The sequence below is a fragment of the Myxocyprinus asiaticus genome, chromosome 39 (genome assembly GCF_019703515.2).
Source record: "Myxocyprinus asiaticus isolate MX2 ecotype Aquarium Trade chromosome 39, UBuf_Myxa_2, whole genome shotgun sequence".
Taxonomy (NCBI): Eukaryota; Metazoa; Chordata; class Actinopteri; order Cypriniformes; family Catostomidae; genus Myxocyprinus; species Myxocyprinus asiaticus.
In genome coordinates, this window is record NC_059382.1 from 8,913,256 (window position 1) to 8,929,763 (window position 16,508).

Consider the following 16,508-nt stretch of genomic DNA (forward strand, 5'->3'; position numbering starts at 1 on the left):
ATTATCCAACATAAACACACATATCTAAACCAGGCCACACATTCAGACATCGCATTTAGTCAACCAGAAAAGAACTACTGTATAAAACATCTGGGAGCCATTTGTGCATTAATTACCCATTTCCATACTTAATGGATGATTTTTACACAGCTACCAACAGATTGTTTCAATATACGATAAAATATTAAGTTACAGATGTCTCCTGCTTTACAGAAACCATGAAAGGAACTAATTTGGAAGAGAAATTAGCCACAAATTACCTATTTGGTTAGCCCCATAAAATATGAAGATTCACAAACTATATAGCCTTGTGTTAGAAAGAAACACAATAGGTTTTGTTTCAGGACCTAATGTGCTGCCTACCAAGAAAGTATAAATTTGAGCATAAGAAAGTTTGAAAGTACAATCTGAATTGTAGTTCTCTAGTTCTTCTTAACTGGTTCTAGAGAACTCTACAATGCTGACTTAATATTCTACTGTACTGAAACATACTTCTATGTTCAGTTCATATGCTCGAACTCACCTATGCTCATAAGTACTACCTAGGTAGACAGAAATGAAAGTTCTTGGAAGAAAATGAAAATTCTGGACACACTTGGTCGAAAACAGAAACTGAAAATTATTTTTTTAAATTAGACTTTGTTTAGAACAAATAATCTAATTAGAATATTTTTTATATTATGTTATATTATATTAATATGATTTTAATTATACAGATATACAATAGTATATACATATTACTACCATATATACATACAATTTAGGCTCGAACAACTTTTGTCAATAAATCATAATGAACAACACAGAATATTCCAGCATACACACACGCAAGCAGTTCATGTTTCTCCTCAGGGGTAAGCTGTTTTCTATGTCCCTCAGTTGAGATGACCAGCTGAGTGGAGAAACAACAATCCTTATCTTCTCAAATTCACACTGGAGTAACATTTTAGATGTTAATTTTATAATAGCTAGACAGCTAAAGATCATCTCAACAAGAAAATGAAACCCACTGTTGATTTAGCAACTCTCTCTCTCTCAGTGAATATGCTCACTCTCGAGAACTATTACTGTGCAATAATACTTCATCCCCACAAACCAATTTCCGTTTGCACAGCCCGTGTCTGCCAGGGTGTCCTGCAGCACTGAAGTTCTTTTTTAAATGTGAGTTTTCCCTCACCAAATCAACACACAGAGCATGTCAATATGACTACATTAAAATGAATGGGCTATCCGGCCGGAGTAAGCAAGCATTTCAACAGCCTGTAATTTGGCTGAGGACTTTAATCATACTTTCCAAGCCTTTCAGTCAACATTTGCTCTAATATACATATTTGTGCTGGATGACAACACAGCAAGCTTTAGTTCAGATTGGTTGAACAAAGGCATAAAGACAAAGAATGTAGCCAACTGGAAAATCGATAGACCTTATTAATTTTCTTAATAAATATGATCTTATTGGTTATGATTCTTCAGTTGGAGTTGATTCTAAAAGAATAAACCTTTCATCAAAATTGAAAAGTTGAAGAAAAAATTATATTTATCAACAAGAATTTTGTCATTTTCTTAAGAAAATGTGAGAGATGACTGCACATGCTAAAGGCGCCACCACTATGCTAGAGAACAGTGAGTGGTTGTCTGGATATTGCTATGTGGTTGTTAAGGTGTTGTGTGTGGTTGCTAGGGCATTGCTCAATGGTTGCTTGGGTGGTCTGGGTGGTTGCTAATTCACCCCTTTTATCACCCACCAGGTGAAAATTGTATGTCCGATCGCTTAGAAAAGAGCACAATTTTGATTTTGATCATTAATGTTCATCGCACAAATGGTTAAATGCTGGATTGTGATACACACAAAATTTTTGCTAAATGATATTACGTGGTTCATTACACGTATCATGGCAGTTCCGAGGTGAAATGTCCACTGTGTGGGTCAAATAGTACAATTTTCTCCCAAACAAATGAGGTTTCTACGGTTAATGCCATATCGAGTTTTAAAACAACAAAACAAACCTACCCACCCTAAACCTTAAAAATAACTTACCCGATAAAAACAAATGTGAGATGAAAAACACACTTGTAATTTTGTGGTGCATCTATGACACTTTTAACTCACGTGTCGACTCTCGTGTTACATCGTAAGTGCACTGCTCTATCAGTTGAGCTACTGTGCAATTTATTGCACTCAAACAAGCAAATATTTAAATGTATCGCCTTACAAGTCATGCGCTATAATATGTTTTGATGTCATAAGAGAGCATTGTGTTAGGAACAGGAGAAAAACCATATGTGTTAATGCACTGATAATCTGCCGATGATTTGTGTTAAAGGGAATAAAAGTCATTGTTATTTTAGCTCCTCTAGTGTTCATATCATTAGAAAACTGCTAATACGTACAACGAGCCGCATAAAATTCATTTAGCAAAAAACGTAAGTAAAGTAACGTGATTCTATAAGACCAGGTTTCATGGGTGGAACTAGGGGTAGGCTACCGAGGCTTAAGCCCCGAATGTTTTCAGTAAAGCCCTGAATGATTATATCATCTTTGTATATACCATATACATTAATGATACATGCCTTTCTACAGTATCAATAATACCACCTCAATTTAGTACCCGTGTTTTTTCTTGTTGGGGGCTGCTTTCCAGTACGAATGCATATGTGCACGTATGCGAAAGGAGTGCAAAGGTCAAAATGCCTGTCTTGGTGATATATTGGAAACTGTGTTGAGTTGGTCCAGCCATATGAAATAAGTTCCTAATATTTAGATATATAACCCTGAACCCAAAGAGTAATATATATACAGATGTCCTCAAGGAATTTGTAAACTTTAAGTTTACATTAAGACACAATTCCTTGAACCTTTGTCCCTGAAAGTGACAAAAAATAGTGTGTTTTGTGTGCAGCACCCAACTTCTGATCTTTGAAAGTATCTAAAGCTGAGACAGATGTTCTTACTGACATCTTCGACATCTCCCTTAGCAGCACCATCGTTCCAACGTGCTTCAAGGCCACCACCATCATCCCCGTGCCAAAGAAGCCTTCAGTGTCCTGCCTCAACGACTACCGTCCCGTTGCACTCACACACATCATCATGAAGTGCTTTGAGAGGCTCATCAGACCCAGCTGCCCCCCTCATTGGACCCCCTGCAGTTCGCGTATCGTCCCAACAGCTCAACAGATGATGCCATCGCCACCACCCTCCATCTTGCCCTCACCCACCTGGACAAAAAGGAAACAAACGTTTGAATGCTGTTCATTCAGTTCAGCATTCAACACAATCGTTCCTCAGCACCTGATTGGAAAGCTGAACCTGCTGGGCCTGAACACCTCCCTCTGCAACTGGATCCTGGACTTCCTGACTGGGAGACCTCAGTCTGTCCGGATCGGGAGCAGCATCTCCACCACCAACACACTGAGCACTGGGGCCCCCCAGGGCTGTGTGCTCAGTCCACTGCTGTTCACTCTGCTGACTCACGACTGTGCAGCAATGCACAGCTCGAATCACATCATCAAGTTCGCCGATGACACGACCGTGGTGGGTCTCATCAGTAAAAATGAGGAGTCAGCATACAGAGAGGAGGTGCAGCGGCTAACGGACTGGTGCACAGCTAACAACCTGTCTCTGAACATGAACAAAACAAAAGAGATGGTTGTTCAGGAGAACACGGAGTGACCACTCGCTGAACATCGACGGCTCTTTTGTGGAGATCGTCAAGAGCACCAAATTCCTTGGTGTTCACCTGGCGGAGAACCTCACTTGGTCCCTCAACACCAGCTCCATAACCAGGAAAGCCTAGCAGCATCTCTACTTTCTGCAAAGGCTGAGAAAAGCCCATTTCCCACCGCCCATCCTCACCACATTCTAAAGAGGGACTATCGAGAGCATCCTGAGCAGCTGCATCACTGCCTGGTTTTAAAATTGCACCATTTCGGATCGCAAGACCCTGCAGAGGATAGTGGGGACAGCTGAGAAGATCATCGGGGTCTCTCTTCCCTCCATCATGGACATTTATACCACACGCTGCATCCGCTAAGCCACCAGTATTGTGGATGACCCCACGCACCCCTTACACAAACTCTTCACCCTCCTGCCATCTGGCAAAAGGTAACGAAGCATTCGGGCCCTCGCGGCCAGACTGTGTAACAGTTTCTTCCCCCAAGCCATCAGACTCCTCAATACTCAGAGACTGGACTGACACACACACACACAACTGAACACCATCTGACTCCCTTTGCAATTTTTGCACATTTTTGTATTATCTACCCAAATGTTTTGCTGCTACTGTATTCATAAAAATACTGTATTTAATTACTTGTCACTTTCTACCTGGCTGCTACCCCAATAAATGCTATGTCCATATATGGTAAGCTCATCTGCTGAATACTCGTAGTATGTTATGTTTACATTCACAGCATTTTCTATTATATTGCTATATCTTTTGCACTACCTGTTTTATCTGACACTTTCACACTAGAACTGTGTACTGGTCACCACTGCACTGTCTCTTTCTGTGCCTATTGTCCTGTTTTTAGCAATTATTGTACCGTCTTGTACTGTTTGCACACATGCACTTTATGTAGTAATGTGTAGGTCTCATGTAGTTCTGTGTTTGTTTTATGTTGTTTTATGTTGTTTTATGTAGCACCATGGTCCTAGAGGAATATTGTTTCATTTCACTGTGTACAGTACTAGCTGCATGTGATTGAAATGACAATAAAAGCCACTTGACTTGACTAGTGGGACCTTTTAGTTTTAGTTTCAGTAATATTTAGATTATCTATATAAATTACACCTCACTGATGTAACATTTAAACTTTTATTATAAAGTGTATTAAATTCCAATATTTCATCAATGAATGGCCCAATACTTATTCACAGAGGTCTGGGTTAAGCCCCAAATATCCACAGAACCAAGAGTTGCCCCTGCCAGGTTGCAGCATTCTCAAAAATATGTAACACATGAAAGTTAAACAAGCTGCCAGTTTAATGTTGTTTTCAGTTCATTTGGTTGAATATTTTGGGCCTCATTTCCTGTACACTGGCAACGTGATGTTTTTCACTGTAACATACTCAACAGTTTTATTACAGTGAGGCTGGCTATGCACTGAAACAACGAGAAAGACATCAACTGGCTAAGAAAAACATACAACTGAATATAGATGCAAAAAATGTAAGAAATGTCTCACAATTTAACAGGGGCACTACGGTAAATAAGCTGTTTGGGGACTGAGAACTCTTGAACTCTCAAATACACAGAGGTATTCCAGAGGAAAATGCAGAGGGGTTGTAACTCTTAACTGCAGTGCAGAGCAAACAAGATTCAGGGAAAGGAAATCCTCAGGAAAACTATATCAAACATACACAGTATACTTAGTTAGGTCCTTAAACACTGTCTGCTCCACACATTTTGTAAACCCGTAAACACTTGGAAGTTAGTAATGAACAATGAAGAACTTGTTTCCCATGATTCTCTGTGAGAACATCATTATGACACTGTTTAGTTGGAAGTCATAATGTCCCTTAAGAATGAAAAATTACAAATGATCAAAAAATTGTTTTCTCCTAGACAGCAATGAACAAAATTAAGAGCAAATACAGATTTTGCTTATGTCTGTTGCTTCTCAGATTTTTCTTGCAAGACCCCTGTATTTCCTATAGTCTTAAACTGTGCTCAGATTTGCCAAGATACCAAAGTCTGCAATCAGAAGTCAGATTTCAACGTGAACTCCAAGATATTCAAATTCAACCAAAATCAAATTATCTGAGCCATTCCACTCCACAATAATTTTATAGCCTCTTACAGCAGGCAATGTCAACAACTCTCTCATTTGTGTCTGTTTTTATTTCTCCAAAGGAATTATTGGAGAAACATCTTAAACAAAGTTGACACTTTAATAAAACATCACTGAGAACACCATTAAAGTGATAGTTCACCCAAATATGAAAATTCTCTCATCATTTACTCACCCACATTCCATCCCAGGCGTGTTTGACTTTCTTTCTTCAGCAGAACACAAACAAAGATTTTTAGAAGAATATCTCCATACAATCCATACAATGCAAGTGAATGGTGATCAGAACTCAGAAGTTCCAAAAATGACATAAAGAATGCATAAAGGGGGCCTGGGTAACTCAGCGAGTATTGACGCTGACTACCACCCCTGGAGTCGCAAGTTCGAATCCAGGGCGTGCTGAGTGACCCAGCCAGGTCTCCTAAGCAACCAAATTGGCCCGGTTGCTAGGGGGGGTAGTGTCACATGGGGTAACCTCCTTGTGGTCGCTATAATGTGTGGTTCTCGCTCTCGGTGGGGCGCGTGGTGAGTTGTGTGTGGATGCCGTGGAGAATAGCGTGAAGCCTCCACATGCGCTACGTCTCCGCGGTAATGCGCTCAACAAGCCACGTGATAAGATGCGCGGATTGACGGTCTCAAACGCGGAGACAACTGAGATTCATCCTCCGCCACCTGGATTGAGACGAGTCACTATGCCACCACGAGGACTTAGTGTGCATTGGGAATTGGGCCTTCCAAATTGGGGAGAAAAGGGGAGAAACAAAAAAGGAAAAAAAAGAATGCATAAAAGTATTCCATATGACTCCAATGGTTAAATCCATGTCTTCTGAAGAAATATGATAGGTGTGAGTGATAAACAGATCAATATTTAAGTCATTTTTACTATCGATCTCCACCTTTGACCAGCCCCAACCAGTAGGTGGCTGAAAGTGAAAGTCACTTCAACTGCAGCATGTGGAAGTGAAAGTGTAGATTTACAGTTAAAAAAGGACTAAAACATTGATCTGTTTCTCACCCACGGCTGTCATATCACTTCAAAAGATATAGAATTAACCACTGGTGTCTTATGGATTACTGCCTTTTGGGCATTCAAAGTTCTGGTCACCATTCACGTGCATTATGAGGACCAACAGAGATGAAATATTCTTTTAAAAATCTTTGTTTGTGTTTTGCAGAAGAGAGAAAGTCATACACATCTGGGATGGCATGGGGGTGAGTAAATGATGAGATAATTTTTGGGTGAAATATCCCCTTTAAGTCTCGCAAGAGAAACCTCAGCACAATAAAATGATCCTCTGGGGTTGGACAACTGATCACGCTATTATATAAACTAAATATTGCATATACATTGTCTGTACATGTGAGTCTTTACAGATGATATGCACTTTCCTCATTGACATTTTATTCTCTCTATCATAATATTTACATCTTGGCATCATTTTCGATACTTTTTTTTTTTTAGTGTAAGTCTCTTCTCTTTCTGTAGCTCTCTGTTTCCCCACTCTCTCTCTCTTTCTCTTTCAACATCTCTTCTTCTTTGTTTGTAACCTCAAAGTCCTCCACATCTAGCAGCCGCTAAAGTATTCCAGTATGATTTTCTGGGACATCTTTCTAATTCACACTGATCAATGCGGTGTTGTCGACCTCACACTGACAAGAGTTTAACCAGCAACATCAAAACTTCTGCTGCAAACACGCCAATGATCCATCATCAGATTTGACGCTTACATGCATTTAATATATTCAACATGCATATTTATGCAAATATGGCATGACTTTGATGCCTTTTCAAATAGTTTCAGGACCAAAAATCACAGACAAAGTCTCTGGAGAGGGCTTTCTGTCATGCTGTCAATAATGTAAATGTGTGCGTAAGCCTGTGTGTATACTATGTGCTTTAAACGAATGAAAATTCTGTCATTATTTACTCGCCCTCATACTCTTGCTATATATAGTAAGGGCAGGATTTTCAGTGAATAACGACTTTAATTTTGCTGTTCCTTTAACACTGACTTCATTGTCACTCAAAAGTCAAATGAATTCAGTGTGAGTGCCGCTGTGGCAGTACACATCAGTATCTCATGTCTCTAAGTTATGATCTGCCAAAACAGTGATTTTAACACAATAGACAGTGTGAAATGAGTTCAAAAATCATCATGAATCTACGGTTGTAATTTATCATAGTTAATTTGTATGTTCCACTCATAAAGGACTGGGGGCCTCGGTGTGTACTGTTTTAACATAAGGCATGTGTGCATGAAACATTCTTCCATCTCTCACTCTCAATTTATCAAAAGAGGCTTTGCCTGAGGGCTTCACCTAAGCCCTAGTGATGTTTCCCAGAATGTGCCCTTTTTCCATGTTTTGAACCAGAACTTCCTTCCAGACGGATCTGTACAATCTTCATAGCATCTCTCTCTCTCTCTTCTGTCAATTTCAAGTGGCAGTAAAACATAACTGAAAATAAAACCTCTAGTGCACAAGTGTGTGTATACATCTGTACAACCATTTTTTTGCATGCGCTTTTGGAAACGCTTGAAAACGGCAGTGTGGATGGAGAGCGTTTTGAAAATGAAAACGCTATTTTCAAATAAATCCAGTTTAATGTAGACATAGCCATAGCCGATCTGTTCCATAAAGCTAGTTTGTTTCAAGGGAGTAGTTTTTAATTAATTAGCTAGCAGCTCCAGTTTAAAGGGTTAAAACAAAAAATGTAAAATTATCAGTTATATTGGTATCAGTATTGGCCACAATGAACCCTTTTCACAGAGGTATCTGCCTTATTTAACAGTGTAAATGAAGCAAACTTTTTTATATTTCCAAATATTTTTTTTTATTTAATGTACATTTATAACATTGAACTTTGTATTATATTTCCCTGGAGTAATTTTTAAAAATTGTGTTACCACAGATGCGATCAGGCTTCTAACACAGCGGCTGAGGGAGTGATAGAAAACACCTTGCTGCTGTTATCCAGTGCTGTATATTTTTATTGTCCTTTAATAAGCTGTGAAAGTGCAATCAAAAGTGGTGACCAGTGGCCATAAAACACAGCAAATCAATCAAAAAGAAAAAGGCCAGTTGAAAGCTGCAGAAAGCTGAGCTTAACTACAGTGGCAGAGAGATTTCTATTGAAAGAAAGCACGGCAAAAACATTCTATCACAGACACAAACAAACACACACACACACAGTCCTCTGTTAACTTAATAGGTTTACCAGTCCAACATTTTTCAATATGGTCATTTCCCCACATTACTGTTTTACAATCAGCGCTCTACATTTCCAATATGTTTTAAAAAACGTTGTTATAGAAACTCTGAGAAAGCATTTTATGAGCGTAAACTACCAGCTCAGCACAAAACCACCGTGGATCCCAGAAGGAAAACTGCTGTAGACAGATCACACAAAAAAATCTCTGCCTAAATGTATTGGTGTATGATCACTGTAAGGGGTAAGAAAAGAAAAGACAATTTCATTTACATAATTTTGTGACTTTGTGTGTATGAGACTGCTCTACGTAATTCTCAGTCACATTTAATCCTTTCGATTCAGGCTGAAATCCCATAGGGATGAAAAATCACATGTGACATCTCTTTAATATCTTAATTGTTTCTCCTAGACAGAAACTGACGTTTCTCCTAAAAAAAGACCCCAGTAATCTCACTTGTGTCTCTTCTAGATTTTAGAAGACATTTCAACAATACCACAAACTGTGCTCAGATCATTTTGAGGTGTAAGTAGTGCGAGTAGTATGTTTACACTGAAAATGCAACAAAAAGAAGTGTACTACGAGTACCCGGATGATGCAATTTTTCAACTGTCAAAATGGAGTGTGGAATGTTGGACACTTTGTGCACTCAGCGCATGCGGCTTGCTGTACATAGCAGAAGGAGCGGAGTTACCTGCAGAGAAGGTAATCTGGTAAAACAATTGTAAATAATGGAGTATATGGCAACTAGTGAAACTTCTGTGAAGACAGCACGTTACAAAAGTGAGTTAAATGCTTTGCCATCATAACATGCTGTGAGAATATGTATATTATTGAGATACTGTATAAGTGTTGAACTGAGGGTGGATAGCGCGCTAAAGCTAGCGGCAACACAACGCTTGGGTTTGAAACGTCACTTCCATCAGCTGTTAAACGGCGAACGCTTCCGTGTAGTAAAAAAAAAATTCATCCATTTGGGATGATACTACACTTGTACAAATTCATACACTACATGGCTGAGTGCATAATATATTTTGTAAGTGAATAGTGTATAGTGTGTCGTTTGGGGCACAGCTTAAGACAAAGTTTAGGTTATATTTAAATTAAATGTAAGATTTCTTGAGCTATGACAAATCAGCTTCTGAGCAATATTTTTTTCCTAACAATCTCTTTGCTGTTATAAATCAACTTGCTATAACAACTGCCAAAGAATACATAAAGGAAATTGTAGCATTCAAGCATAGTACAAAGGCTACTATTAGACATTCAAACAGCCCACAGACTACATAAACACTCATTCAGGCTCTTTTGAAACCTCAAAGTGTGAAAACCTCGTGTCTACTGTCAAAACAAACGGGCAGGAGAGATACAAGCGAAAGTCTAACAAACCAGAGTGACATTTGCCTGGGAAACTCACCCTGAGAACAGGACACACTCACTCTCTCACACAAATACACACACACACACACACACACACAAACACAGGTGGCTGACAGAGGGTTAAGGGTGAGACCCTGACACACATGGTGAGGACTTTCCATTGATTTCTATTGTTTTTACACTGAGCTAATGGTATTTGCTATTTCCTAACCAACCCTAAACCTAATGCACATGCATAAATCTTGTTGCATTTTTACATTGTCACTAAGCCATTACTTAGTATGTCTATTATGGTTGACTGGCCCACACAATGATTTCAGGATTTACAATCCTAGAGGAGACATTAGGACTTCATAATGTAAGCAAAACCTGACAAGCATACCATCTTATAAATATACAATGCTCTAATGTACAAATGTATAAACAAACACATAGATGCTCTCTCTCACATGCATAAACACACACATCTTTTGACCCAAGCATCAAACCCGAAATAGATAAATGATACAGACAATCACGTCTGACCTCAAAACCGATTTTACCTTAAAAGTCAATTCAAGTGATGCAAAACCACTTGTGCTGCATATTCATGAGCTAAAACTTAGAGTAAATCCCCTTCAAACACAGATACAGGCTGATTTTATGCCTCACCGTATTGGCAGCGTGTTCCCTCAAACCCTTCTGGACACTGGCATACCTGGTCACCAGTCTCTGAACACTTGCCTCCATTAAAACAGGTACCAGAACACACTCCTGTAGATGACACAAACACACACACACACAAATAAACCATTATAAATACCATGGAACTGTGTAAATCAACACCATCCTGAATCAAAAGTGTGTTCTCCCTTCGAGCCACAACACACACACATACAGTGTTGTGACACTCACTATGCAAACAGCCTCTATCTTCTCCTCTCTGCATCCATCCTGGACAGCATCTGTAGACAGTCTGCATCTCCATATTATAGACCTGCCTATATACCGTATAATACCCCGTCCTGAAAGAGAGAGAGAGGTGCAGCAATTATATTGACAGGTATTTCAACATTATATGCAGTGGTCTACAGATACAGGTATTTTTAATGGCTAATGCAGATATCTACAGTGAAGGGTATAGCCATGGATGATATAAGGCCGATGTATTATGTATAAATTAGGGCTGCCGTTTTAATGCGTTAATGAAGCTTTATTAATTTTATATATATATATTTCTTTATTTATTTTCTCCTCAATTTGGAATGCCCAGTTCCCAATGCGCTCTAAATCCTCGTGGTGGCGTAGTGACTCGCCTCAATCCGGTTGGTGGAGGACAAATCTCAGTTGCCTCCACGTCTGAGATCATCAATCCACACATCTTATCACGTGGCTTGTTGAGTGCGTTACCGTGGAGACATAGCGAGTGTGGAGGCTCACGCTATTCTCCGCAGCATTCACGCACAAATCACCATGCGCCCCATCGAGAGCAATAACCATATTATAGCGACCACGAGGAGGTTACCCCATGTGACTCTACCCTCCCTAGCAACCGGGCCAATTTGGTTGCTTAGGAGAGCTGGCTGGAGTCACTCAGCACGCCCTGGATTCGAACTCGCGAATCCAGGGGTGGTAGTCAGCGTCTTTACTCGCTGAGCTACCCAGGCCCCCTCTTATTAATTATATTTAAAAATAAATAAATAAACGTGACCCTGACCTGTACGTAAATGCCGCAATGAAAGTACGTTTCCTACCATCTGAGCAATTCAAGCTTGAAGTATATGTAACTTTGTGTTTTTACGAATCACGTCAGCGGTCAGCACACCTCAACAAACCTCACTAGGCATGCAAAATAAGGGCCGGTCACACAGGACGCGTTTATGTCATGATGGCTGAATGGACCACAGCAGAATCCAGGGGTCTTGAGACGCGGTTTTCAAAGTTTCAAACTATGAAACAGTGTCCTAGAAATGTGTTGTTTATTGCACTGAAAACCAGTTAGACACTCCGAAAGTGTCTGCCTGATGGTATGCCATGTCATTAATTTTATTAAAAATTGTAATCAATTGACAGCTCTTCTACAAATCATCTACAGATGTCAAATACGATGCACATCACATTGCTCAAAATTAAGGGGTCTTGACATGCCTTTTTTTTTATTTTAAAATTTTTCCTTCAGGTTAACTTAAAATATTAGTAAGTTTTTGCACAAAAACAGTCATGTATTTGTAAAACATTATCATTTTCCATGCTCATTCTGATGCTGTGTCAGAAATGCTCTGTTTTGGTGCTGCTTCTCTTTTAAGACTTGACAGTAAACTGTTATGATTGGCTCCCTGCTACTCTTGACAGACCTGCTCTCTCCTTGCCATTTTACTGCTACTGGGTGGGGCTACGGAAGTGATAAGGTAAAGTAGGCATTGATGTGTTGTTGTGGAGGTGGTCAGATGCAAAGGCCCTTTGAAAACAAAGGTGAAATTGGCTCAATTAAATTGTAGGAAAGTGTGTCTCTCAAATAAACCATTGCTCCTATTGTTCTGGAAGTAATGGTTATGAGATAATTGCTTGAAGGGAAATAGTCTGGGGTATATTAGCTATGAGGAAATAGTTTAAGCGATGATGTCTGAGAGATTTTTATTAGGTAATAATGTAACAGTTCTCATGTGTGTGTCTCACCTCCTCTCATAACCCATACACCATCGCTTAAGTGAGCAGCCCTGCCGCCACACCTTCACCATTTGAGTGAACACCTGAACGCACGGCTGCCTCACACCCAGCATAGACATCTCCTGCTCTTCACACACATTCGGCCTGAGAGAGAATCAGAGAGAAAGAGATTAATTAACTATGCATATGCCAGTAAGAAGGTGCACTTCTGGGGCTCTATGTGCCATCTGAACATCTGCCATGACTGAGATGAATAGGAATGCTAAAAGATAGCTCTCTCCAAGTACTGTATGTAAGAACTCATGAGAACACAAAGTCCTCTTACTCATCTTCACTAATGACTGACAAGTGTCTAGCACACATGTGAAGTGCATATGACAATGGAAATGTATTTTCAAATGTCTTTTGAAGATATCAAGACACGCATGGCAAAACAACACTGTTCATTCCAATCTAAATGCTCACAGAAGAACATGTATACGGGTCAACATGCGTGTACCCTGGCTGTCAATTGACAATAAGCAGACAGGATACCAACAAGAATACATTCCTTCACTAAATACTGGGATAAGTTACAATAGTGTAAAACAAAGGAGGAAAAATGTGTGGACTTGTTGCATTTAATTATCATGTCCTTGAAATGTTAAGTACAAGAATGTTAATAGGTTGGTGGTTGTTGTACACACTCTAATGATGCTTTGACACTTGAAGGCATTAAGGAAATAAATCCAAATATCTTGCAATTAGTTCTTGGTGCTGCAGAAACAGCACATTTTGAGATGTTGCCAAAATGTTCTCACATCATGTGCTTGTAATGTTTGATGATCCAAGAACATGGTGAACCACATGTTCATGATCAGTTCAACACACACACAATTGATTTTCCTTCACTTCTCCTAACATCTATTTTTCACAGGAGCTAATACTGGAATTAAGTATTCCTAGTGGTTTTTCAAAGCCAAAATGAGTAAATGATGAACAGCTCAGAGTATGAAATACACCGGATCAGCTCTGCAGTCAGTGTGTCAAAGACCCAGCGAGGGGTTGACTCACGGGTCAGAGTAACAATATTAGACCCGCTTATCATATTTATAAATAAAGATTCAGATTATATTGGAATTCGTATTTGAAAGCTGGTTTTGGCGACACCTAGCGGGTAATTAAATCACTGTTTCAAAGGTTAGGCAATTTATTTCAAAAAAAAAAAATGGAGGGAAAGAAGTCAAAGACTTTTAATTATAGGCTAAATTGTAAATTAAGGCATCAACAAATTTAAAATAAATTTAAGGTACAAAACGCGCTAATCTCAATACACTAGTCATTTTGCATTCATAGATGATATTTTCCCAAATGAACATGTCAATGACTAGTTTCCCAGCAAACACATCACGTTCCCTTAAAGGGATAGTTCCCCCCAAAATGAAAATTATCTCATGATCTACTCACCCTCCTGGAATCCCAGACATGTATGACATGCAGAACACAAATTTTTAAAAGAATATTTCAGCTCTGTAGGTCCTCACAATGCAAGTGAATGGGTGCCAAATTTTGAAGCTCAAAAATCCACATAAAGGGAGCAAAAAAGTAATCCTTATCACTCCAGTGGTTTAATCCATGTGTTCAGACATAATATGATAGGTGTGGGTGAGAAACAGATCAACATTTAAGTCATGTTTTTTTATCATAAATTATCCACCCTGCCCAGTAGGGGGCAATATGCACGAAGAATGTGACTCACCAAAAACTGAAGGAGAAAGTGAAAGTGAAGGAAAAAGGGCTTAAATATTGATCTGTTTCTCACCCACACCTATCATATCACTTCAGAAGACATGGATTTAACCACCAGAGTCGTCTGGAGTACTTTTATGCAGCCCTAATATGGATTTTGGAGCTTAAAAATTTTGCCACCCATTCTTTTGCATTGTATGGACCTACAGAGCTGAGATATTCTTCTAAAAATCTTCATTTGTGTTCAGCAGATGAAAGAGAGTCATACACATTTGGGATGGCATGAGGGTGAGTAACTGATGAGAGAAATTTCATTTTTGGGTGAACTATACCTTTAACGTTTGTGTATGGTTCCCCTTTGATATTCTGGACCAATTTCTGACCTTCTAGGAACGTTGTTTTTAGGCTTTATTTTTTTAAACGATAAATGAACGTCCCCAGAACGTCCTGGGAACCTAAATATTGTTTGCTGAGTAACTTGCATGTCCAACAAATATGTTTTGTCTTTTAATTATTTATTATTTTTGCCTGTAAAAGGGTGGTTACAGATGTTTCTGAACTTTCAGTGAATTCAGTAATCAACCATTAATAAATTATTAATAATTAAAAGTTCATGTGCATTGAAATATGAATATACAAATAGCCTATTCAGTAATTAAAAAATAATTTAATGTCAATAAAGACATCAATACTCTTAAGTAGTTTCTTATTGTTTAAATTTATATTAACGATCCGTTCATTATAATGGGTTACAGTGTAAAAACTTTTTTACAGTTAATGTTATTAGAAAGTGTTACCCTAATATATTTTCATTCTAATAAATATAAAACAAGTTTATTTGTTTTGGAATCATGTTTCAAGTTTTAGGAAAAAATATTCAGTTTTGAAAGGAGTCTTACAACTTTAGAGAGCATAAAACTTGCTTTAAAAGCGACTATCTGACAGCCGAAGATCAAGCCAATATGATAATAAAATTCACTCACATGTGCGGCTGCAGATCCACTGATGATGCGCCGTGCAGAAAGACGATCACACAGCAGAGCAGAAGTGCCACGGAGCAGCACATTGTTTAAAACAACACTCCTCAGCCCGGAGACGGTGATGATATCCCGGTCCCGTAGGTTTCAGGGTCCCACCGTCCACTTTAAAGGGGTCCTATCACTTCATCATACACTTTTTATTTCTTTGAGCAACAGTTCTAAATGTTCACACAAATTTCGCATCTATGAGTCGAGCATCCTAGAGTCCAAGAGAGTTAGTGTCCTCAACTTGGAGCACACAGAGACAGACTGGATTATCGTTCAGCACTCTTCTTGGTTGGACATCACACATACACACAAACACACACACACACACACACACACACACACACACACAGAGAGAGAGAGAGAGAGAGAGAGAGAGAGAGAGAGAGAGAGAGAGAGAGAGAGAGAGTGAGAGAGGGCCGCTAGTGACCACAATGGAAACACGACGCCCCAGAACACAACATGCTTCTGCAGAAGCGTTTCCCAAGTTTTAAATGTTAAATTAAATGTACATTTTTGTTTGTTTGTTGTAGTAGTTGCCTCTTTTTTGACAGCAGAGTTTTTAGCCTGGTTTAGTTAAAGCTGAAGGGTGTAACTTTTTCAACGTTAATACTTTCTCCTATCCCAGCTTAATATGAGTCATTTTACAGTAAAGTCATTCTGTACAAAACGTTCTCCACCCTGACCAGTAGGTGGCGATGTACACGAAGAATGCGAAGTGACAAAAAGA

At 39.1% G+C, this 16,508-nt stretch overlaps 1 protein-coding gene across 1 annotated transcript in view; it reads right to left on the reverse strand.

Annotated features, from left to right (window-relative positions):
• Window positions 1–15,840, reverse strand: part of LOC127430166 (multiple epidermal growth factor-like domains protein 6) — an 81,123-nt gene extending 65,283 nt beyond the window's left edge. Inside the window, exons 1-4 of the mRNA XM_051679707.1 lie at window positions 15,737–15,840; window positions 13,035–13,169; window positions 11,274–11,383; window positions 11,031–11,132 (exon numbers count right to left, since the gene is read on the reverse strand). Coding sequence (XP_051535667.1) covers window positions 11,031–11,132; window positions 11,274–11,383; window positions 13,035–13,169; window positions 15,737–15,819 — 430 coding nt within the window. The 5' untranslated portion in view covers window positions 15,820–15,840. The remainder of the gene's footprint in view (window positions 1–11,030; window positions 11,133–11,273; window positions 11,384–13,034; window positions 13,170–15,736) is intronic.
• Window positions 15,841–16,508: the final 668 nt, after the last annotated feature.